This window comes from Phalacrocorax aristotelis, chromosome 6, assembly GCF_949628215.1.
Source record: "Phalacrocorax aristotelis chromosome 6, bGulAri2.1, whole genome shotgun sequence".
NCBI lineage: Eukaryota > Metazoa > Chordata > Aves > Suliformes > Phalacrocoracidae > Phalacrocorax > Phalacrocorax aristotelis.
This window is the reverse complement of record NC_134281.1, coordinates 20,538,316-20,564,897: the sequence shown is the minus strand read 5'-3', so window position 1 is coordinate 20,564,897 and position 26,582 is coordinate 20,538,316. Positions and strand designations below refer to the sequence as shown.

Here is a 26,582-nt window from a genome sequence, read left to right as displayed (position 1 = left end):
AGGTTGCTCAGAGCCCTGGCCAACCAGCCTTTAATGTTTACAGGGATGGGGGATCTACAGCCTCTCTGGGCAACCCGTTCCAGTGTTTCACCACCCTCATCATAAAAAATGTATTCCTTACATCTAGTATGAATCTGCTTTCTTTTAGTTTGAAACCACTACCACTTGTCCTGTCATTGACAAGCATGACACTACCTTCTTCATTCAGCTTCTATCCTGAAAAATCTTGCTTCAGGTGGCACCTCCCACTGCTTACCAGGAAGAAACTCTAGGGGTACGGTTGGAATAGTGGCTGGATAATCCTTACGCTGTTGCTCTAGCCGTTTCCTTCTCTCCAACTCTTCCTGCTGGGCTGCTTTTGTCACGGCTTCCAGTTGGTCCTCACGCAACAGCTTTCTGAACACAGAAGCAAGGAGAGAAACATGATTTGGTTACACTCAAACAATTTCTTCCAAATACCTGAACGGCTGTACAGCTGGCTCAAAAGATGACCGACAAGCTCCAGGTAGTCTGTCAGCTACATGGATAGGAACATCATTGCCAAAAGCTATAGACAAATTCTACAGCTATTTCAAGACTGTGCTTCCCAACTGCAGATCACACTACTACTACTACTCAAGGAAAAGACAAGTTTGACAGAAGCAAAATAACAAAAGAAGGAAAAATATGAGTGGGTAAGTATATACTTAAGGTAGGTTATCATAGACTAGTTCTTCTATCTGAAAGGATGTTATTTATTGCTATGCAGTTTATAAACAGAAAATGCCCAAAGTCATGTAAAAAAGGATATATGGGAAGAAAAAGCATCAATTCCCCCACAAAACATCATCACCCTGATTCTCCTCTGACAAAGTATTTTCAGGAACTAGGACCTCTAATGGCTTTAACAATTGTTTCAATGGATGGTCTCGAAGCATCTGTCTTTTACAGGTAGCTTTCATTACTTTGAAAAGTTGCTTTTCCCCTGCTTCAGTTTCACATGTGCAGCTCTGGAAATGAAGGCTCTTTTGCCAGAGGAGAGGTGCAGTACAAGCAGTGGTAAAATCCAGCTCCCTCAAACTAGCCTTTAAATCCACCCAGTCCCACACTGCAGGGACATCTCCTCCATCCTAATCAAGTCTCATTTTCCAAGGCCTACTCAACATTCATTTCTTTGGCTTTAAGAAAATCAATATGCACAAGCTTAAATATGACCACCAGCACGTTACACAGGGCAAGAGAGCCACTTGCTGCCACAGGAGTTCCTGCTCCATTATGACTCCTCTGAGCATTTTAGGTCCCCTTGAACAAAATTTCATAGTGAATTATCAACTTACATGTTCCAGAATATATGTTGGGACTTAGACAATCAATTACTTCTTTATAAAATTCAAATGAAATTGGTTTCTACCATTGTGGCAGCATGCTCCCCCCTGCCACGTAAGCAATAACCACCAGTGGGAGTCCTGATGGCTGCATCCAGCTTATGCTGGACTTTGGGGACAGATGGCAACACAACAGCCAAGGGCTGCCTGGAGCAGGGACTCAGATGTCTTGCTGATAGTCAAATAAGTCAGTAATCTTACTCCTTAAATAGTGGACAGCCCAGGGCCTGTTGAACTCTCCTGCACATCAGTGGGCTGCACGCCAGGATCTCCCCTTGATTAGGGGTGCCTCTCAAGGTTACTCCTCAAGGTTGAGAGATTCCTTGCTGCAACAGGTTCTCAGTGAGTGAATAATAGCATGCTAAATGTTGAAATCTTAGCTAAGTGGTATAAAGAATTGATTGAGAATAGATAATCCTTTAGACATAAACCATTGACCAAGTCTTGGACTAGGATTGGATCCAGCTGCACCTAGAGTCCTCTCTGAGAAGGAGTTTAGAAAGCAAGGGGTCATTTCTGAACCTCATGACTCAATGGGAGGGTATCCCTGACAGTTTGTCTGACCCTGTCCTCTACGGAGTAAATAATCAAGTGTACCTTGCCATCAAATCTTGTTAAACCACTGTCATGTTTACCATTGAACTCTTAACTCACTGTTTTATATCAATAGTGTATTTTTGCTTCTCTCTTATGAGTGAAGTGCACTCTTACTCTATCCACCAGAAACATTTCCATCACCAGTCACAGCATCAGCATTCCTGCCAACAAGTACCCCTGATAGTAGAGGGAAAGACTATATTTTAGGCTGTTTGCAGTAGGATCCTCATCAGCATATACCTGAAACTGGATATTTACTTAATGGTGGTGCTGTTTTTCAATCACATGACTTATAAGCCAGCAGCAAGTACACAATTTTTGCAATATATTCCATAACCAAATATTTGCTCTTCAGAAATACCAAACAAGTCTGCACTCACATGCAGCACTCCAGTCTGAGATCATGCTCCTCCCACTCGTGAAATCCTACAGTTTTGGAAAAGAAAAGCCATCTGGTTTGCCAGCAGCGGCAAAATGTAGCTCAGAAGCAAAGTCCAGAGATTCCATTTTACCCAAAAGGCTAAATAGGACTCCAGCTCTTTTTGTCCTGCTGATGCTTACCTTATGTTCCTCCGCATGTGAGATGGTTTCTGAGCCCTCTTCTTCTTGGTGTCCTCAGAGGCCAGGCTCTTGTGCTGGTTCTGCAAGAGTCGCTCTGCCCGCTCACTCTGAGATGAGGTAGTTGAAGTAGAGCGCTGCCATTCTCCATCCCCTGCATGTTCAACATGGTCACTGCTGAACTCTGCTTCCTGGGGTTGGTCTGAAAACACAAGGAGGTAATGACATGAGAACAACAGCTGACTTTTACGTGAGCATTCATCAGGATTTGAGCTGAATGGGAACCAACAATCCCTATTCTCACTCAATTGCAAACATGTTTCTCTGAGGGTCAAAACTGGGGTCCTTTCTGACAGTGCCACTCAGAGTGCTGAAAAGTTTTACAGAGAAGGGTCTGTTCCCAGTGAAAGCCAAGACTAACATCACTGAACAAAGCCCAGAAGGGTCCTGGAAAGAAAGTAAGGCAAAATTATTTTAGTCCACACAGAGCACTTGCTGCCTCTAAGGGCCCGTTTTCCTACAGGGGCCCAACGAGCTCTGATTAAGGAACTCAAATCTCTTTTTCTTTGTTTCACAACATTCAAGTGGGGCAGAAATCTCCTTTTATATGACACCTGTGAAACCATCTTTCAAGTTAACAGCACATACCATGCAAGAGATTATCTGGTTCAAACACTGGGTGATGGCTTAGCAGGCAGCTCAGGGGTTTTATCATCAGGGTCCACTCTCACGATTTAAATGGTAACCTCTGGCAAGCTTTTTTAAAAATAAAAAGTAAATGGCAATACTCTTTCCACATTATAAGCCACATGCACTCCTTTTTCTCTACATGTTCATATTTTCAGACTTGCATTAATGGCTGATTTCAGTCTTAAAGCACTATGTGAAATGACACCTTGTTCTATGTGACATTTTGCTCTTCAACAGGCTGCCAGTGACCAAGCTAATGCTTGCCGAGCACAGAAAGGAAATGTTTCTGTTCAAAAGCTTCCCTTGAAGTAAACTGTTTCTGACAAGCCTTGTAATAGCTTCTTTGAAGCATCTTGTCCCCTTGTGTCAGGCAAAGAGATACCCTGAACTTCATCTCATAATCAGCTTTCTTGCTTATGCTGTGTATCTGAGCTAGTGACTCAACTGAAATGACACTTAGACAGAACTTTGAAGGAAAGAAGACATCAGTGCAGAAGAACGTGGCAGATGAAGTAATACAGAACCAACAAGCATCACATTGTGACTCCATGGGATCTGGAGACAAAGAGCATCCCCTCTCAAAAAGCTGGGAGCTTAAATGAAGGTTGCTTCAGTACAGCACATTGCATGTACAGGCACCTCTACAGCTGCCACATTAATATGCCTATTAAATTAACCTTACCACCCGTACCACCTCTTGAAATCAAGACAACAAGAACTAGATTCATAGCTTGGTCAAAAGCACCAGCTTTGTAAGCTTCCTCTCCAGATATCCCACCAGACCTGCCCCAGCATTGCTTGAAGCCTGTGTCAGAATCCATTTAGGACTTCAGGTTCACCCCACCATGGGCCAATACCAGCAGAGCAGCTCAAACATTTATCTGAACATCAGTCCCAGCAAGTCTTGCACATACTAGAAAAACAGGTATTCACAACTTATGTGATGAAACAGAGCTCACGATGAACGCAGGAAAGAGTTATGTTGCATGTGAAGATAAAGGCAAAGGAGTCTGCTGCTACAGTTGTAGTTCTCCTACCACAGCCAAGGTCTTGGAGCCCTGTCCTCCCACCATGCCTCCTTAAACTTACATGCTCAGACATCATGCATCACATTCACTTGCAGAGAGAGAACTGTGCTGGTAATAAACCCAGTTTTCCAGGCTTCCCAGACAACAGCTCTGCTATTTGAGCTACGTTTTGGCCACATTACCTGCAATTCTTCAGCACTGTTTCCTTCCTCCACCCCTCTCGACTCCTGGTTATATAACTAGATCAAAAGATTGGATGAAATAGGTCAAAGGGAAGCAGGGAGGCTACACATGTGATCACATTCTCTGGGATGAGTCATTAAACCAGTGACTATCCCAGAGACAAACACTGCCATGGTTACACTGCTGTCATCTCACCCTGGGCCCAGGGGACCTTGACAAGGCATCAGAGAGCACAAAGTTATGCTTGTTTCGAAGAGAAAGCATTCCTTTCCCCACACCCCAGGAATTACCCACGTCACCTCCTTCAGCAGTGACTCTGCCACCCACACTGTCCTGGGAAAGGGTGCCTTCAGGACGAGGGTGATGCTAACAAAATCCAAAGATGAGGCCTCGACATATCTCCACCGTATGTTTCCATACTTGTTGTGCAAACGCTATGTATACTCATTCGACCTCTGCATTTTACTTTTCTTTCCTCTTACTCATGTGTAACACAAGCTCTGGTGAAACATACATGCAGCTGGACAGAGAGGTTTTTTTGTTGTGGGTTTTTTTTTTTTTTTTAAAAATATAATTCTCATCTGAGCAGGAGCCTGAAGCCTAAAATCTGGTGACAAATTTGGCCCTGCACTGTGTACAGGGCCTCATCTGCCACAGCCATGTCTGCTCAGGCTGGTGTTTGTCCTGCCAATACAAGTTCTAAGGTAAGGAACACAGTCTGTGCTTCAGCCCACATTCCTGACACATATGCATCTAGATACTGAAATCTCTTCCACACTGGTGACATTACCGAACATCACGCTGATTCAGCTGCAGTGGGATTCAGAGGACAGCCGGCTTCCCAAGGCTGGTCCCATCCTTGTCACTACAATGAATAAAGCTGCTTTTCACAAAGTTTAACTAATACAATGATAAAAATCACAAGTCACTTCCATCTAACTACACAACAGCCTCCACCACACCTGTGACATGAGCTGGCAGTTACTAGCAGGAATTGTTTTGTTGCTGTTTTGTATTAAACTGTGTACACAGCCTACATCTTAGTGCATATGAAGAGCGAGACTCCCCGCTGCAGCCATGTGGCTGTGTAACTGGGACCCACACTGGGACACAAAGGCATTAAGAAACAATAACTGCACACACAAAAACCTATTTTGTAAAAGAACAGGTTTAGTCTTTGGGTTGGAGGGAGTGTCCCATCAGGTAATCAATGGAATAATTCCTGCCCCAATTCTGCCAAGCCTATATCTAGAACAGAAATGCAATAATGGTTTTGTAGCAGGAGCTCAACACATTACTCTGACATGGCTATACAAGCAGCTTTTTACACAACACAAATATTCACCAGCCATGTCTGCATGTTGACAATCGCCTGATCATGCTTAAGTCATTAGCGCACTCTAGGAAGACCTGGGCAGTTATCCACATTGCCCCAATGAGAAAAGCATTGCCACCAGCCCATAGGTAACAACCTAGCACAATCTTGCACAGGGAGATCAGCCACATATGTCCAAGCACAGCTAGGGGAAGAGTATGCCCAAGCCCACTCAGCAGAAGACAGCCATGGGTCGGTTGTGGTTGTCCACAAAAATGTAAACCCATCCCATGCTTACACACTGTGCGCACTGAGAATCAGCTGGATCACCAACTGCTGGGTTCGCACCAGCTCTGTTGCATGTTTTGCACTATGCTCACCAGAATAGGCACCAGAGCTACAAAGATGCTCTCCTGAGGGTAGTGGTGATAGCACCAATGCTGACTGCAAGCCTGTCAAACAGCCGCTCCTCCAGGTCGGTTGCAGCTCTCCAGCTGACAGGTCCCCAGACAGTTCCCACTGGTCCTCTGTTACGGACATCTGCACGCACCCAGGCACTCTGTCCTAAAAGGTACCCTGATTGCTAAGAGGGGCACGAGGTTTAAAACATGCCTGCAATATCAAAAACCAGTAGACCTGATTACAGCATGGCTCTGGTTTGTGCTGCAGACCAGGGGTTGCCAGTTTTCTTTGCTCACTAAGCAGCAGCAACTACCACCCCCAGTTGTATATACAAGCAGGGGGAGGTGCTTGGCTTCTCAACCAATGCTTGCGTATTACACTTTAGAAGTCTCTGTAACAAAGAGTCATGACTGCTCTGTATAACTAACTATGCTTCAGATGCTCCCTGTGGTATGACTGCCAGAGCTGCCCCTAAACACCACACACAGGTGTGACTCATGATGCATAACACAGCTGAAGATCTGTCCCACAGTGGGGCACTTCCTGTTGCACCCAAGCTTATAAAACAGCTCATCAACTCCTCCGTGCAGAACATTCTCAAACTTCCCATTAAACAGCATGGGATGCAGCCCAGAAAATATTATCTAGCATCTTCAATTCAGCAGTTAAATGCTCTCAACACATACAGCCTGCTCTGCAAGGGAGCTCAGGTTGCTGTGAAGCGTCAAGAAGCAGCAGGTAACATTTTTGGGGGTGTGAGATTTCTGTAACTAACAAACTGTTCTGACACCAAGGTGTGTGAGAAACAGTGTTATAGCTGCATCCAGTCTCTATGCTCCAAGGCAAACCTCAATAAGTCCAAGTGTCTGTGCACACACAAGTAAACATCCATGGCTCCAGGAGGAGTCTAACACTCCCAGGAGTATAGAAATGGCCATTCAGGATAAGACCTGATGGTCCCCTACCTGAGGCTGTTGCACAAGAAGGTGCAAGAGACCCCTCAGTAGACAAAACATTGTGTCAGATGATTACTTCCTTGCCTCCGCAGTTACTAGCTAGCTCAAGTGGCTAGCCAGAGGTTCACCCACCTTCTGGGAGGCCAACTTCTCTGCCAGGATAACTCCAATGATTCTAGGGAAGGAATACCACTGAAAACCAGACACCTGTTTATTTCTAAAATAATTTCATCATAGAAACTGAGGTTGCAAAATAGCAGTATTTTGCTGAGTCTTTGGGCATTATTTCCTACCCTAAAGGCAGGTGTGTGCATACATGGTGAGGAAGGTACCTGCATGCAGAGCAGCAAGGAGTTAGTTCTTGCTTTGGGAGCTCTCTTTTGTCCTGCACAAAGGGCAAGGAGCAGCTTAATATTATTACAGGCGTTCTGGGAACTTCCATGCAGTTTGTGGGCAACAGCTTGCCAGAGACTAGCTAGTACTAGCTAGTACTACTACAGCCAGTACTGAGCTGTCAAAGCAAGAATGGGAGGACCACTGAGGGATGGCACAAGAAAGACTAATTGCACAGCTCCAGCTGCAATGCTCACAGTCACTGACAGAATGAACTACAACTGTGCCAAAGGCTAGAGAAGTGACTTGGCAAAGCAAGCCTAACTGCAAAGACACTGACAGGCTGGAAGATGTTCTCTGGAGTTATCTGATGTTTTCCCAGTGCACTGGGCACTGGAGAGGTATGTAGGTGAGGCCAGAGTTCAACTGTACTTAGCACCTGAAGAACAGTTGCTCTCTAACTATGGCACAGCAATTATCTCAGAGGCTGACAAGCAGCCAGAGTGCTCTGGCTCATCCTGTATTCAGCTGAAGCAGAAAATAAATATTTTCAGACTATTCTTTCTCTGTATGCAACTGGTGCAGCTGTTGCACAGATGTCATGCATGGAAGGAAGGAGGACAGGTGTCTCCACAGAGCACCTTATAGAGGTGGCATTACGAAAACACTCAAGCACCCCAGGGCTGGAGGCAAGAAATTCCTTGTGAAACCCTTCAAGGATGGTGTAAGGCAAAAGCAAGGGTGCAGCTCAGGCTCCCTTCCTCCAGGCCCTACATGCTGCAACACCCAAGAAAGCCACAAAGCCCCCTCCCGGGGCTTGACACACATCAGCGCCCGGGAGCACCATTTTGGGAGTTCCTCTCAAAGCACCAGGAAAGCCACCTGGCAGCAGAGACGGAAGGAGGCACAGCTCCTCCACGGACTGAGGGCTGTGGCTACCCCCTGCAGCTGCTATCAGGGTGGCTAATTAGCAACAAGACTTTGTTCTCCTCAGAAAATAATCGGGCTCAGTCTTGGGCAGCAGGACACCCCTCCCAGCCACAACTGCTTAACAAAGCCCTAATTATGTAAGCATTATATAACCCGGCACACCTACCTCCTCCCTCCCCCCCCCACGCCGGCTGCACCAGAGACCCACTTGGCTGCACCCTCTACCAGCACACTGGGGCCCAGCATGGCGGGTGCCTCTTAGCCTTCTCCACGAGCAGCCGCCCACTCACTGACAACAAGAGAGACGGGGCTGAGACAGGATCAGCCTTTTGTCTACACCAGTGGTTTCTTTCGTGCACAGGGTACTCCTGTGCTTGTCTGGGGGGCCCCTTGTGGATGCCCTCTCCTCACCAGGGCCACAGCTGTGGGGAGCAACAAGGCCAGGCATGCTGTGCCCCAGCCAAGAGGGCAGCCATGCCATGTACCTCGAGCAGCAGGACTTGCAGCTCCCAGCCCTTCTCTGCATGCTAGCCCTGCTCGCCTCCAACAAAATGCAGCCCTGATCAGAGGAATGACCAATTTCCACCATTGCTCTCACCCTGGCTCTGCTGCTGGCTGCGGTGGTTGTTGTCCTGCTGTGTCACAGCCAAGGTACTGCAAGACACAAAGGCATCTTTCTGGCTAAGCCTGCTCAGCTCCAAAGCTTGCTGACTCCCAGGGGAGGCTTCCCTTGCCTGTCAAACAGCACGTACATCAATTCTATCATCTTCATTCCCATTGCTGATCTGTCTAGGAGTTAACCACCTCAGGCCTGTCATTCATACTTGCCACTGTAACCAGACAGAGACTGTCATATTGGTATAACAAATAGCGCTGCTTGAAGTCTGAGTTACACATTTTTCATTTCTCTGGATATCTGTAAAGCAATCAGCTGCTGCAGGTTCCAGACACCTACGTGAAATCTGCAGATTGCCAGTGAGAGACAGCAGGCTGCCTCCTGCCAGGACCAGGGGACGGAGAGGAGAGACGTGAAATGAGCTCTGAAGAAAACACCACCAGCACAGGCTCTGTGGGCCAGAGCACGGGGAGGGAGTCAGACCAGGAACACATAAAAGCCAAACCCATCTCCAGACTCCTTCTAGTCAGGAAGTATGCCCCAATAGATGGAAAACTTTAACAGATAAATTATAAGGCAGCACTGCCCTTTTTTTCCTTCAGAGGTCTTTCAGCGTATCAGTTACTGATGAGGTTATGCTGCAGAATAAAACTCCTTTCCCGGCCTGAAGGATTCCTTCAGGAGCAAAGTGCAGCAAAACTGAAGGGCAGGAGCAAGGAAGATACCACCCAAAAAACAAAGGGAAAGGAAGCAGCCAAGAAATGCTGAAAGGCAAACTCGAACATCAAATGGCCAACTTCAGTGACAGACAATATATATCTTCTAATTCAGGGATTATGCAAGCAGAACCAGGCCCCAAATTCCCAAGAGCTCTTGTTCTGGCTGGGCCTCAATGCTGTGGACACCGAGACCCAGGTTACATAAACACCAAAGAGCACTTATGTAACTATTGTATGGCACAGGCTTGCAGCCACTGGCACCCTCTGGCACCAGAGCGTGGCAGGTAGCTCCTCCGGCCAGCCCTGCACCAGAGCAGCTGCACCCACCCCCTCCAGAACCTTGCAGAAGCTCCCGAAATGCAGCCCAGGTGCAGTGTCCCTCATTTTGTCGTCCCTCTCGCAGGCATCATGGAGGAGAGGTTGATGGTTACTCCAGAGCACCAGACAATATCGTGTTTGTTTCCAGCTCTGATATGCTCTAAGGAGGGTTGTGAAATTCCAGATCAAACATTTTCATAATGCTTTGAGATGGCAAGAACTGGAGAAATGCAGAACACTGCTACCTGGCATTCCTCTTCCAGATACATAATCAAAATTACTTTTCCCAATAAAAGACCTCAAACCTAAAATGTAAACTGCCTCCTCCCCCTCCTCATGAGCCCCTCACCTGTCACACAGACACTGTGGGCATTAGCCAAGACAGGGAAACAAAGCTAGGAAACCCACCTGTTAAGTTAGTGAGTGAAGCAAGGATGGGTTACATTTGTCCTTTAGGTGGGGTTGAGTGAGAGCAACTGAGTTACATAAAACTACTGCACCCAAGTCAGGAAGTGTTTCAGGCTAGAGTGCTGAGAAGTTTTCAACAAGCTGTATGCAGGAGGGAACCGAACCCTCCCCTTTCTAGTTATCCCAATTAACTAGTTACCCAGAATATAGTTTCATCAGCCAGATTACAAAAATTACCATAGGGATCTAAACCACAAGTACTCAGATTTAACCATCAGACCTTACTTCTTTTCGCAATAGTTCAAAACTTTAAAAAATCTGCTATATTCTATTAAGGTGAATAAATATTGATTTAGGTAACAAACACAAATTTCCCCTCACAACTTCAGAAAATAGACACATACAGGGATTTGACATGTTCCCAGCACAGTGAATCCAGCCAGCTGCTACCATGACTCTTCTAGGGATAAATTTCAGGAACTAAGAAAAGAGGACGAGCAGGGGAGCAAGCATTCTGCATTATGCAATGATTACATAAGCATTAGTTTACACTAGGTAGCTGGGAGTTGTGGTATTAGCTTTATATTGGGATACCCTCAGAGCAGTGAGAAATAATAAAGAAGGGATTATTGCTGCCACACGCTTCCAAGGCCACCAAAAAGGAAAACAACAAGAACAAACCAGAATATAAACCCTGCCTCAAGTCCTTGCCATAGCTTCTTTCAGGACCTGTTAACAGGGAAAGGGGAGAAGACATCTGATACTGACTCCTAATTTAAAAGAGCAGCATGAGAAATAATCCCAGTGTAAAGCATCCTTCAGCATCTGAGTGTTCCTTTATTTTTGCTCATGATGGCAATGGTATAAGAGAGGAGAGATTTCAAAATTATAGTAGATGGCATTTGCACTCTACTTCAGTGTCAAAGGAGTTCACAAGCATGACATGGTCCTCACAATAATCTGTGAAACACCCTCCTGTCCATCTTGCAGAGGAAGAAACTAAGGCAAAGAAATCAGCTAGGCATCAGTGCTGAGTTACTCCCAAGTTGTTGGCTCCCTGTCTTATGCTCCAACCAACAGGGTCTCTTTCTTTTCCTTAAATATAATTTCCTTCTTGGAAAAACAAAACATAGTTGTGGATTTTTTTTAGAACTGTAACAAAGCACAGAACTTCAGCTGCATTCCCTTTTCCCGCTTCAGTCTCTGAAGTAATTTCAGAGGATTTTTTTAAGGTCTCTGTTTAATGAGAGAGGCATCACTTGGGAGAAAAATGCAAATTGTTGAGTTTGAGCCTGTGTGCCACCGCATTCCACTGGCACTTCTCCCATCAAGTGCAGCCAGAAAAGTGACCGAGAGCACTGGAGAAAGCTAATAATAAGACCAGGATGAAACACCATCACTCAACAAACAATCTGTTTCTAGTTTTCCTTTTCAAAATATTGGTGCTGCTTTGTGTGCTGCTAAACCAGTCTGACAAAGGGCTGCAAAGTTGTTCAGGGCAGACTCACACAAATTGAAGCCACAATGTCACAAGGACACCCTAATCCAAAATACATAACACCCCAAAAGCTAAGCCCATTACGGCCTGGAAAAAGGACAAGCATTGGTTCCTTCGGAAGGTTGCTAAAATTACAACTACCTCTATGGCAAAAATAGAAGCATATGTGTATATGGGAAAGAGACAGGGCCCTTTAAATAAGACATTTTTCTTGCAGGGCAACAGTCCATTTTCAAACAGGTGATAGGTACTGTACTGCAACAAACCTTGATTTACTAGCTGGAGGGTGCTACCATAAAAATAATTAAAATCCTCTCTAACTTTCCAGAGACATTTATAAAATAATAAACAGCACGGCACTGCATATACAAGCACTTGCTACTTTGAATACCCTAAAGAAGTGTTCAGGCACCTAGAGTGTGAAAAAGCCACGTAAACCAGAGAGGAAAAGAAATACTGACCAGTGGTTGTAGCACAAAGGCAGGGAGGAACGTGATCCTCTGTTCTGCCCCAGACTCACTCTGTGACCTTGTGCAGTTTTATCATCCTCTCTAGGGACAAGAAGGCTATGGAGAAGTGGGACAGAGACCCCTCTGGATCCACCAGCCAGAACACAACCATGTTAAATCAGTTCCAAGTGCTTCCTCAGACAGAGATAATTCTCCCACTGGTAGAGCAAACTGTGATAAACCTTGCCCCAGACTTTATAACTTGACGAGTCATGCTGTACAAAGAGGAGTTCATTTGCACTCTTGCTCTGTTTGTACAAATGACCTCAAAATACCTTTCCACCCAACATTTTTGGAGGGCCTCTAACCTTGCATTCTCCCTCCATGTGACCTACAGTCTCATTTCCAAAGTATCTCCCCCTCCCCATCTTCTCTTTTTATATCTATTATCTAGACTGAGTTACATAAGCCACTTGTATCACCCAGATTCCTCATTTATCCAAACTCATTCTGTATCCTAATTCCTTTCTCTTCTCCGTTCACATTCTCCCAGAATTAGCTTCTTTGTCCTGCCACCACAACCAGAGAACTAAGAAAGCAAGACAAGATGTTTGGTGTTTTTTTTTTCCATTTGTTTTGTTCAGGTTTTTTTTTTTGCTGTTGTTGTTGGTTTGGGTTTCGTCCTGTCCCGCTCCCCCTCCCCCCCAGAATCCACCCCTCCCACTAAGACAACAAGCACTGCATGGCTTATTTCTATAAAAACTCCTCACAAAGACCACACTGCACTGACTCCTGTAATAAACCAGGAACCCAGAGCTGGAATTCCATGGGACCATTTTTGACCAGCCTATTAAGTTCATAGCATGAACTTTGGAGGTATTTGCCACACAAACAAGGTGGAAGAAACTTGGCATCCCCGAGGACCTGACCTCAAAATAACACGTTAAATTACAAATTTAGAAAGTTCTTCAAATCTGACGAAGGTTTTTTCTCCAACAGAAAACATCTTCCCACCAGCAAGAAAACTAAGCAGCAGCCATCCCAAAACTGTAAAGTCATGTTGGGGTTTCACCAGCATCTTCCATTTGAACGGGGGAAGAGGGGGGCGGGGAAGAGCCAAGTAGCTCTTAGTCTATTAGGCACTAATTAGGGAATCTGGAGTAAGCACCAACAGCTCTGCCTGGTGCCCAGACTGTTGCCCAGTCAGCAAGTCACCAAATATTTCACTGACAATAGAAGCTTTCAAAACCCTTATTGAGTAGGATATTGGGGGAAAGTACGCACAAAAGTTGAAGGGGGTGGGGGAGAGGACACTGCACATAAAAATCACACTGATATTAACAGCTGCCTCCTCTCTTGCTAAAAATTACTTTTGCAGCATTACAATATGACAGCAGCAGAAACAATAACAGCCAGACCCAGAATATCAAATTGCCAAAGTCTTCAGAATTAAAAGCACAAAGAAAGAGCGAGCTTCCTTCTCATATCCCCTCCATCAAACCAACAAGCACTGCAAGACTGAAAATTCAACCATTTCCATCCCTGCCAGGTAGGTAGCAAGTTAAAACCTGAGCCCCTGAGTTCCTGATGCACTTTGCTAGCCACTGAGTAGGCTGCTCCTGCACAGGAGAGGGAGAATGAATGGTTCTGTAACAAGAATGCAAGAAGGAAAAGAAAACAGGGTGGGTGGGGGGTGAGGGGGTGGAAATCAAACAAAAACCCACAAAAAACAATCTGTGTCCTACCTGGAAACTGCTGAGACTCATCCAAGAGTAACATGCTGCTCAGTGCGCTGAGGCAAAACCTCTGCCTGCGACTCTGTCCCAGCACTTGCTCAATGGGGCCACACGCTCTCAGCCTTTCTGCTATTCTTGTCTCCGGGTCTTCAGGACAAAAGTTTCCAGTCACTCCCGACAACTCGTTATCTCTGCAGCCCAGTGAGCACTAAATCCACTCTCACTGGTGGTTCAGTTCACAAGCGGGAAATGCCTCCTGATAAAACAGTCCAGGGTACAAGCAGAGAAACCTGCACTTAAGGTTTCTGAAAATAACTTTGGTCAATAGCTCCTAGTGCTTGAATCCACCCAGCCGGTGTAACAGGAATCAGTACCCCTATATCCTCCCTGCACCCAGCCAAGACGGACCAGGGTCACTGTTATATAACTAGTTAAATATGCCTTGTGTTCAGCCTAAATAAAAATTGTCACTATCTCCTCCCCTGCTTGGGGAGTCAAACAACATACCCCTGGCCTGCAGTAGCAGCTGCTGCTCCACTGGGGACCGATGTCTGGAGCTGTGCTGCCTGGCCAGTTTGGCTTCGGTATGCGTTCCCAATCAGCAAGAGCAACCTCTGTTACGCCTGGGAAAAGAGTTTTAAAAGAGAGAAGAGCAGGGAGGCTGAGTGGGTGTGTATGGGGGAGATCTCTCTCCTCTCTCATCTCAAGTGGTGGAACTGCATGCTGTTCGGACCGGATCCCATTCACTCGGCCTGTGATCCAGTTCAACTAGTGGCAGAGACCAAGACCGAGAATAAAATTAAAATCCTTACATAACCATTCAGGCTCCGGCGGGGCCCCGCACAAGGGGAATCCCAACAGACAACAGGACGTTCAGAGCAGGGGACATGCAGGACTAATCATGCTTCCAAGTTTCACAGTGCAAAAGGAAAAGGGAAAGAGATGCAAAAAGAAGTACAGCCTTTTTGTCTTTGAAAACAATCTTGGTATCTGTGATTTCATGAATTATTTGTATGATGCCTGCTAACTTCCAAGAAACGTGGACAACAGACTGAAGCCTGAGCAATTCCTTGGTAACCAATTTGCACAAAAATAGGTGAAAGAGCATCCTGTCCACTTCATTAAATCAGCAAAAGGCTCTCAATGCACCAAATGGACTATGAATTATATTTCCTAGTTTTTAGGAAAAAGCCTTTCAGAATTTGTGGAGTTCAAGCTTATTCTAAGTGAGCCTTCCTCCCCACCATCCATCTGCACCAGAAGGACAGGTATAGGAAAGAATCCTGGCCTTCTTCAGAGGTACCGAAACTTTTTCCACGCCTGATTCCCTTCACAGGCATACCCAATGCCAGTAACAAACAGCAAACCTGGGCTGACAGACACGTAATGAAACCAGCTCACTCCTAGCAAGCATTTGTCCATGTAAAGAAGTCAACACTTTGCTTGAAACAACTGGCAAGTGACAGTCAAGAAAACCAGGATGGGCACAAGAAGCCTGAAGCAGGCTGTGTCTGAACAGCTCTGGCACAGATCTGCAGGACTCCAGGACAATGTGCTGCTCCCATAACAGTAAAGGTTGATCTAGAGGTCTGCAAACACAGCCAGGGCAGAGCCCGGCTACCCGTTGAGTGACTCCAGACATTTTGATTAGACCTTTAATTCGAGAGGGTGGCAGAGCACAGTGAATGCTTGCTGCCAGAGTATCCTTGTTGCTTCAGGGTACATCACAGCTTTAAAACAAACCCAAGGTACTATTTTCATAATGAGAGCCATATAAATTTTACCAAAGAAAATATGAACCGTATTAAAATTAAGAGGCTTGGTAACAAGACAGCCTTTCATCTATGTCAGAGATTCAAATAGCCTGGCTGGTACACAATAACATACAGTGTTTATGAAGGGGGAAAAGAGGGACAAATATCTTAAAAGTACATAGCCGAGGATCTTGCACAGCAGGCCTTATAAGGACTTTGTAGGGTTGGAATTAATGACCAAACATGACCTCAGAATCTGACCTAACAGATTTATGGAACTGGGAAGCAAGATTTAAAGACAAGTATTTGTGTAAATACAACTGGATACTTTCCAAGGCATGCTTATTACAATCAAGCAATCAAGTACAAGGAAAATGGAAGCTTAATATACTAGAGGAAACAGGCAACCTATACCTGTCCTTCTGCACATAGCAATAAAGCACAAGGCTGCTTCTTCACTCTAGTGTGCAAAATGGAAAGGAATTTTTCTAGTTTTTCTATCCATAGCAGCCTACTCGTAAGGCCATCACTGTTAGCCGTGATAAATATGTATTCACACAGCCAAGAATTAGATCTGCCAGAAACAGTTTATAAAATGATCTCCTCATGGAAGGTAATCTTGTTACAGATAAGACCATTTACTGAATAGCTTTTCTGTGAGGCCAGCCTTGCCACTAAGGAAGAATGTTCTCCCTCCCCTACAGAGTCTGAAATTTTACCTAGCTGTCATACCTCACCTACCTCATGCTCAAACCACAAGCTCTTTGCAATTGTGCAACTGTGCTATACATCAGAAAAGATTTCTCAAGAAACTTGTCACTTGAGAGGGTCTCTTGCAAACAACATAGAAGATTCTCCTGTTAAAAAAAAATCACTATAAAATTTTGTTTTCATAAATATCAAGACAAAGGTCCCTTAGAACATGGTTTTTATTCAACTGAAATCTTTTCAGCAGCAATGTCAGTGCTCCTGAGCACTGCAAATTTGAAAGGGTTAAAACTCACAACTAAATCTGCCTATATACACAAGCAGCTCAACTGTAAAGATTTTCAGGGCACTAGCTCCTCTGTATAGCAGAAAACATTGGAGATGAGGGGGAATCAAACTAAACTCAGCTCAACCAAAAAGTTTCAATGAAATATCGTGAAACATATCACAAGTGATTCTCCTTCCCCATCCCTTCAAGCTGGGGTAGCTCCTTCCCCATCCGCATGCCTGTTCTCCACCTTGAACATGGTTCTCTCAACCCACTGCTCTCTGCAAACACTTTTCAAACTATCACTGTGGGAGAACACCCACTGCTTCACACTTCAGTCCCAGACTTTCAAAGGTTGTTGAAATGTATTGACAAAACAATTGTTATTAGACAAGATGCAATAACTTTAAGTCGAAGGATATCATAGATATTTATCTTAATCAAAGCTAAATCCATTGCACTACAATCCCAGTTACATTCAAGAAACTGATTCTCATCTCCTCCTAACTTGCTACATTTCTGCTACTGAAGATGACACAATGTATTTGTGCACTATAAAAGACTAATTTTGTACTACCTTAATTTCATTCCAGTTTTCATCTAAGTGCAAATTTGACATAAATCACAAGCTAAGAGCACACAGCAGTGCCATTTTAAAATCGCTTCTAACAGTTCAAGTATTTTAATATTTTACATAGATGAAGATTACCTACAGATTTTAATTGCAAAATTTGTTTTGACAGAAATTTAAACTAGGAGTTTCTGCTCACCTAGACCAAAAAAATTTTATCTTGTGGCTTCTTCCTGTCTCATTCCTATTTGCATATTTGCAAGTGAAAATAATGTCTTGTGACTCCTACTTAGAATTTTTGTAAGACTGAGTCAGTGAACTGCATGCTGAAGAAAATGTGAAAAAGACATTTTCAACATCTGTAGTACAAATTACTGTTATTAAAATAAAAAATGGGTGTTACATCAAAAAACTTTGATCCAAACGATGAGCCAGACACTTCCGAGAGTTCAGTGTTGCAGTTTTCTATTAAGCCTAAGGAGGAAATTAAAACAACAAATAAAGCAATTAACTCTGATGTGATATTGTGTTTTAAAATCTGAAGAATACTTCTAACTTAAACAGTTCCCCTTCCTTCCAAACTTGCTGCTGCTTCTTGGCTAGAAATATTATACTTTTATAACATGTAGCTATGTGTGCATTTTATTTAACCGGTCATTAAAACAGCACAATACCAGATAAATTAAGGAAAAATGAAAATAAGGACCCCTTGCGTAGTTTAAACTCAAATTCAAAATAGAGAAGTGTTTCACCCAGTACATTTGAAGATAAAAAGGGTGCTGCCTAAAACAAAGCAGAAGATTTTGACTTTGGCTTCATCAGACTCATCAGGCAACCTTGACAACCTTTGCCAGTCTTTACCTGTTCAAGAGGGAAAATACCACATTACCAATTTGCTAATTAGTTTCCTTGTGGTTGTGTCACAGTTTGAGACGTTGCAGGTGACCGAGTATGGTATCTATTAGCAACGACCAGGTGCAGTACAAAGCTGACTACTGAAAACATACATGGGGCAAAAAGGTGCCAAACACAACAAAGAAGTGTGACTGTCCTTTGTATAGATTCTCTGGCTGCTTTGCAAAAAATAAAAAGCAAGTTTTTGGCCCATAAAGCACAACCCCCATATTCTGCAAAGCCTATCAGAAAAGCAGGAAGGAACAAGATAACTTCTTTCCATGAAAGACTTGGAACAGTTCTTTGTTCAGCTAATAACCGCTCACTCACTGACCCTGCTTCCAGTGCATTCATGCTACTCTCACGTTTGTGGCACCTCTAAGAAAAGGGAGCAGGTAGCTACAGGTTAAAAAACATTCAAAAAAATCCATATCCATATATATATATAAAATGCAGAGCCATGGACGTGGGCTGTTCTTGAACAGCATAGAGGATTTCTATTTTGTACTCCATCATACACAATAGATCAAAGGGAAGGAGTAAAAAAGAGGAAAAAGTGTAGCTAGTTATAATACCACATCATTTCATGAGATCAGCCAGTCCCTGCACCCAGTCAGCGGGTCTGAAAGGAAGCAGAGCTCTGGCATCACCACCTCCTTTTAAAGAAGTAAAGCAAGTCATTACTCCAGATTATGTAACAGTTAGACTATGCCAGACTTTGTGCCACCCTCTGAAGAAGGAAGCCGCTGTCAGACAGCCTGGGAGGGGGGCAGAAGAGTCACAAACATTTTCTTTCAGAGCTTCCTCCTGCTTAGGTTAAGCAGGATAAGGAGACTGGGAAAGAGTCCACACTTTCATACAGAGCAGACGGACGGCAAAAGGTTCGGCGACTGACCTGCAACATCGTGAGTCTGTAATTCCCTGTGAAGGGGGCTGGGGGGACAGCACATGTCAGGATCTCAGCCTTCCTTCCCACAGCAGCTGCCAAGCCACACCTCACCCCACTGAGAATAACCTAGTTCACAGGGTTAGTTAAAATGCTGGAGTCAGTCAATAAAACCCTCACAAACCCCAGGTGCCACTCCTCCCACACTCCTCTCCATTCCTGTTACCTTCTCCTATTCCTCCCAGATTTATGGGCCAACAGCCTGTACACAAGGGACTTCCACCTGCCTCTAGCACCCTCCAACAACCAAAACTGCCCCAACACAAAAAAAATGCCCGGCAAGGCAATCTGCAGCGTTGTGTTTGGCAGAAAGGGAGCTATCAAAGCATACAGTACTGGATGTTCTCAGCAAAGCACCCAAAAGGTTTGGTTTTTTTTAATGTTACCATTTAGCAAGTCCAGCAAAGCCACTTCAAGGGAGCTGGGTGCCTGTCACAGGGTCTGCACAGGCATTAGCAGCTCCCATACAAGGTGCTGGGTATGCAGACACTTGCTAGCTGGGCAGGTCCAAACCCCTCAGACTGCACACAGAAACACCATTTGTTCTGAAAGACAGACTGTACTACAGGGAAACCACCAGAATAAAAATAATGGGTAAAATATGCAGCCTTCTGTAATGAAGCAAAGTTCTCTGAGAAATCAGTGACACTTCTGCCTAAATACGAGAGGCAAACATTCTTCCCTGCAATTTTAATGTAACCTTTCTGCACTTCTCAGTAACCAGGACTGCTAAATTTGCAAATGATAGTATCCAGTCTCTTTTCACCTTTGGTACTAACTGCATCTTTTGTATTTTATTCAGCTGGATTGTGGAAACATAGAAGACAGCCAACTCCTAACTTTCTGGGTCTTAGGAAATCAACACAAGCCTCAAATATAAGATTTGCGGAGGCGGAGAATGTATGCTTAACAGACACAAAGCAACTTCGGAGATGCTCTTATCGCTTTCAGGAGCTGAGAAAACAATAAAACCCCCTCAACTTCTTAGTTATAGCAAGTCACCTGAGAAACCTATCCAATATCTGCAATTAGATGCAGTTTGCTCACTGAGTTATCCACAACCAACAGACTTGAGGTTAAGCCCCACAGTCTGCACCTGTATGATATAGCATATTTAAACACTCTGATCCATAAAGATAATTTTCTATGGTAATGTAATGTAGTTTCCCATAACAATTTGATAAAGCCTAAACACATGCCAATATTGCAGGATATTAATTCACAAGTAAATTCTTTCACGCGTAGCGATTACTTTTGTATCTGTATGATACCACGCATGCCATCCTCTTCATGCAACTATTGGCTTGGAAGACAGCCTATGAAAAGTCACTATAAACGTTAAAACCTTCCTCATTGTTTAAGAACAGCAAAGTGCACAGTGGTACTTACAAAGATTAGGGCCATTGCAGAGGCAAACTTAACTGTTGAGAAGAGGTTTACTTCCCCCAGGATATGCCCCTCTAGCTTCTTTAGAAATACTACTGGTTGGACTCTAGAGGGAGCTACATCCAGCCACAAGCAACAGAAACAAAAGAATCAAGATAGGAAAGTCAATCAAGAAGGAAAAAATGGAAAGATGTCAATCACCACCCTTCCCCCCAAGAAATCCACCTCGTACTCTGCAAACAGTAACTTACAGATTAAATTACAGCACCCACCACTCTGGCATACGTACACACAGATCACAGCAGAGCTTAAAATTAAAGGAACCCTCTTGATGATCTTCAGTGCTTTTCTAGATTTAGGAAAGTCCTGACTTTTTATTTTTTCCACACCTTTTTCTCTGACTCATCCACTTTCAGTCAACAAAAAGACCCTCCACTCCGCTCCAAACTTACTCCGACAGGCCTGTGCCTTTCCATAGCCCCTGCCACCAGGCTCGAGCTAAACAACAAGGACAAGCAATCATAGCACGTGTGTCACCAGTCTGAGGCAGAAAGCAAGAATCAATCAAGTCCACTGTGCCCATGTACTGCAGCAGATGAAAGCATCTCATTAAAGCGTTCCTCAAAGAGCAGCTATAGTCCTGGGAGGCCCATCTACCCTCAATACCACCCAAAGACATGGCTGTGAAAAGCTGCTTTCTAAAAGGAGTTGAGATATTAAAGAAATAAGTATGTATTTGCTCCTCCTCTTCTTAAGGAATGCATTTCATTTCTTAGCAGATAGGAAGGACAATTTAAACCACTGTTTAAGAAAAAATGGTGTGCAGTCTGGTCAAAAGAAGGCGGCAAAAAGATTTCAAGTTGCTGGGTCTTATCTCCATTTACTAATACAAGCAGCACCATCCAATTTAAGTAAAAAGTGCAGGTAAATTACTCTCTAACAGCAGTTCCCCAACCCCTTTTCTTTCTTCTTCCAGCAGTATGAGATTTCTAAATCTGGAAATAAAATGCTAAAGAATGGGATATCATTTAGCAGTGTATTATTCAGGAGACTGTCTCCACACTCGGCCTCTCAGTTTCATACAGGTGACATGATCTAATTTATAAGAATAACTTCAGATAAAAAGCAAACACTCATGTACGTAAGTGGGAGGAGTCTGCTAAATGAACAGATTTATACCAAAGACTTTCTTCTCTTCCCCTCTAAGCACAGAAATTTGCTCTACTCCCAGCCCCACACATCCAGCTGGGGACTCCCACACACAACACAGTTTTGTTTTGTTCCAGCACTTTGTTGGGGAGAAGACAAGATGGAATGACTTTGGGGTGGGAAGCATATGAATAACACGATCTCCCAAGATGAGGAGCAGCTCCCTGCACCTCAAGGATGCATTCATGTATCATTCAAAAAAAATATTAACCCACACTTCCACATGACTTTTAAAAAACAGATTTCCAAATAATTTCAGCTTTAATAACTCCAGGTGCTAATGAACTTTCTAGTAAGTGTGGTGTTAACTACTGATTCTTCCCCTCAGGCTAGACAAGGAAATTATCCAGGCAGCTACAAACTGATTTCACTTTCAGTTTAATTGCACCCTTTGCTGCACTCACCACAATGATGAACCTCAAAGAGCCACAAAGTAACACCACGTTAAACTAAATCCATTCTTGCTGTAATTTCATGCCAACATTTTTTTTCCCCAACTAAGTGAAAATTGTATGCAAAGCTGAACTAGCAGTACCCCTTTACCTAAACAGGCTTTTCTCCAGCAAGAGTTCAAGGAAAGCAAAGAGCTTTTCAAACCTGAATTGACATCTGAGGTCAAGTAGTCCTGCCTTAGATTCTTGAGAAACTCAAAACTATGAGTACCAAGTGGCATACCAAAGTTCAAACAAATAGCAGTAACTGAAATACATTCTGGATCATGCTCCAGAGACAAGAGGTAGCTGTTTAAAACTGTCATGATACTATCAAATATCATAGACAGGGATGAGCACAGTTTTAAGAAGCTAGGGTAAGGAAAAGAGTCTCTCTCCCTCTCACTAACCTTCTGTGCCAGTTCTTCAGAACCTCTGAGACTTGGCCCTGGTGCCTTCACCCTACTAAAGCTGCAGTGCAAAAGAGCACAGGCACCTGTGTGTCCTCTGCTCTCCTAACACTTGCAATTCTGTACCACCAACACAACTGTGCTCCTTTTTCACTCCTCTCTTAGGGTCTGTGTCCACAGAAAGCCCACACGAAGCAGTTTTGTTTTGCTCCAGCACTTTGTCAGGAAGGAGGAGGAACAGTAAGAGTCTGAGGTGGGAAGAGGGAGTGCAGCCTGCCTCCATCTTCTCCTGTTCTCCACTAGTCAAACAGAGATGCCACAGAGCTAGCATCCCCTCAGGCCTGGGCGGGGGGAGCGGTGGGAAGGGACAGGAGAAAACAAGCAAAGTGGACAACACAGGGCAGAAGACAAGGCTAATTGCATGGAAATTGTCATATCACAATAGTAGCATCTAATACACTATTATTTGATGTTGCCTGGTACATCTGTACATGAAGAATTGCAGTACTACCATGGTATTGGAAAATTGTCCACTGCTGTACCCCAGAAGTACTGATTCCAATCCCTATCTGCTGTACCACACACCCTGCAATGCGAACACAACTAGTAGCCTTTGAGACCAGTGTCTGAATGCCTGTGCTCATTGAGGCATCTTTCAGAGAATGGAAACAACCTTCTCTTTACACTTTTACCCAAGTTACACTTTAAAAAAAAGGATTTGACCCATATACTCAGAGGTAAGAAAACAAGCAACTTGCCATCACAATTAATAGTGGAATTACAGCCATATGTATGAATAGGAAACAATGAATTCCAGAGAATTCAGTCAGAATAATCCAAAGACATTCAGAAAGTAAAAAAACAGAGCACTACAGTGGGATTCGTTCAAACACTCGACAGCTTTCCTCAAGAGGTATGAACAGTCTCTGCATTTGAAATTATCTGTAAAATCTATTTTGCAGGTTTGTTTCCTCTTTGCTCAAATTAGCTTTTATTCCTATGGAGTTCTACACAGCCCTGAGCAACTACCAGGATCAGAGAAAAAGTGCAGGACTTGAAACAGCCCTTTATCTCTACAGTCATCAGTACATTACATTTCTAATGAAAAGGATTTAGAGAGTTAACAAAAGAGTTCTTAGCAGTCATGCACTGTATCACAAAATCGAACGTGATAAAACAAGTGCTGCTATCCACAAGTAATGAGAAAACAGATGCAGTGGGCAGAGATGACAAGGCTTGAAAGCAGTGGAAGCTAGGATTGAAGCATGCTGCTAGGATGGGTGTGCAGTCTGGCAGCCACTGGGAAGAAATTATAAGTGTCAAGGTAGGTATGTCCTGGCAGAAGTGTTCTAGAAAAAAAAAAAAAAAAGACTAAAGCTGTAAGAGCTCCTACACATGAGGCTAAGGTTCATTAACTGGCCACCACTGAAGAAATGTACAAAGGATCTAAGCTATGTGGTTATTAACTCTCATTTACTTATTCAGAAATGTACAGAAAACTAGCCTTCTGTGCTCTTTTTCTTCCTTGAGGGCAGGAGGAGAAGGTTTAAGAACTGCTTTCGTCAAGACTAAAGTTTTGTACCATAGAAGTCCAAACTAAACACTAGACCATCTATGGGACAGCCTATACTAAATGCAAACAAAACTTCAGGTTCTCAGAGCAGAAATGAGAAAAACTGCACCAAAACTGAAGATAACACTCTTAATTACCAGAATGAAAAAGAACACAAAGAAAATTCTGAAACCACCACAAGTATTAATTCCACACATAGCATATATCAAAAAGACGAAAACAAGTTAAACACGCAAAACAAGTCACTGCTAAGTCTGAGACCAGACTATCTACCATCAACAGGTGTGGATAATACTACACTAACCCTTCATAAGTAATCGGAGGCACCATCAAAACATGGAAAACCTACCTTCCCAAAACAAAGCCACTATTTTGCGAGCAAGCAGTAAAAATGTTAGTTTGATAATTGTTATAAATTGTTTAAAACAAGTAATCACCTGCAGTTTGAAGAAGACACATATGCAGCCTGTTGCCCTTCCAAGTAAATAATTGTGAAAGATTAATAATATTCTAAATCTTGTAGTGCTAGAAATATGCAAGAGCCTATTCACAAGGGAAGAATCCTCCCAGGATCCCCAGTGGAACATCTACAGAACATCCACAATACCAGGAGGGGGAGGAGAAGAGCACAGCTGGAACAGGGAGAACAAACTTTTCACAGAAATTATTAAAATTAAGCTTTTAAAAAGCTTCATAGTATAAACATTAGAGCACTTCCTTTTTGTCAATAAAAGTAACTGTCTGTTCCTAAGAGGATTTTTATTAATGACAGTAATCTACAAAGAGACGGGACTATAAACATCAGATGGGCAAAATAAAATGATCCTTTTAATTCTGAAGTTAGCTATAGGCCAAATAGCAGGAGACTGTTAGATTTAAGGTAATATAGATGTCAAATGACATTTCTGAGGCAGCACGTAGCCGTGAAGAGATATCAGGAAAAGCAGAGTGGACACCTCCACAGAAAACAATAATTACGCAGCTAAGCACACAGAAAGCATCCTGATATTCTGGCAGACAGAATTAAAGCTGAAACAATCTGAAACCTCTGAGGCAACATAGCTTTGCTCAGACTGTCTATGAAAGTTTTTTCTCCATACCTAGTGAACAACTATAAAAACACTGTTAGTTACATGTAAATTGCCTTTTTACTGTTCTTCATTATTTCTTACATTTGTTAAAATTTAATTTTTAATTAGTCACTAAAGAAATGTAAAGCATAAACATGTTTCTAGTGCTTTAAGGTTAAAATAAGCAGCTTTCATTAATGGTTAGCAATGTTCTGGTACACCTACATTAACTTTGTTTGCTTTGAAAAGTACAATCCTGATAAACGATTATATGAGCATTCAGCCACAATACTATAGATGTAGATGATAAAATACATAGGTCTATGATAAAATAACCATGGGAAATGACACACTGGGACATGACATACAGCCACTCCTCTCTGCTAATAAGTTTTTCTACAACGTCACACTTCCTATTGCTCCATTGGGTGCAGGTTCCCATGAACAAAGTGACACTGTTATCACCAGTCTCTGTGAGATAAAGTAATGTGTGGCCCTATAACTATCTCTTGGGAATTCCCTTGTTTCTTACCTGAACTAAACTTCCATTTCTGCTACTTTGTCATTAGAAAAAGCCACCATATGAATAAATCCAGAGGAATAAAATTAATTTGTGCAAACATTTTATATACATTTTAAATCAAAATAGCATCTTTAAGTAGCACTTGGCTGAAAGAATATTTAAGAAAAACACAAAAAACCCACAAACAACACCTGAGGAAAACAATGTACTTTGAAACCAAAAATACTTTAGTAACTAGAATGAGAGGGAAGTATCTGTCTTTATACATTCTACGCTAAGAGAAGGAAGACTATTCTCAGTAGGTTGAAGTAGGTGCATTCAGAAATCTACACACCCTTTGAAATTATTTAAAAATTCACAATTTTAAAGGAAGCAAATGCAGCATCCTCTTAGGCTTGGGCTGTAGTTTTCAGATACAAAGAGTTTGGTGGCAAATACAGCACGAGGAATTCCCACCTGAGCCATGCACTCCTGTCTATGTGCCCTAGAACATCAGCCATTCTGTTAGACCAACAAATATTCTTCTAGGATCATGCCATGACCCAGAACAGGAACCTAATCTTGCTTAAATGTAACCTGCACAGCACAGGTCCACAAACAGCTACATTAGTCCTAACTGAAGAGGTGAGTAGGGCAGTTATAACTAGGTGAGGATGGATGGTGATAACTTAGCAGTGCCACCTTCCATATTGTAAAACAAACAAGCAAAAATACACCCAAACTGTATGCTCTCAGAAAA

The 26,582-nt window shown here is 43.3% G+C and overlaps 1 protein-coding gene across 7 annotated transcripts in view; it reads right to left on the bottom strand.

Moving 5' to 3' along the window:
- The window catches only part of RAD54L2 (RAD54 like 2), a 72,154-nt gene that overhangs the window by 21,573 nt on the left and 23,999 nt on the right, over nucleotides 1-26,582 (bottom strand). For 5 of the 7 annotated variants that reach the window (XM_075096459.1, XM_075096453.1, XM_075096457.1 and 2 more), the window contains exons 3-4: nucleotides 2,523-2,721; nucleotides 257-396 (exon numbers count right to left, since the gene is read on the bottom strand). In XM_075096459.1, the coding sequence (XP_074952560.1) occupies nucleotides 257-396; nucleotides 2,523-2,721 (339 nt within the window). Of the gene's footprint in view, nucleotides 1-256; nucleotides 397-2,522; nucleotides 2,722-14,109; nucleotides 14,285-26,582 lie in introns of those variants that run through there. The other 2 variants (XM_075096460.1, XM_075096458.1) reach the window with 2 other exon arrangements.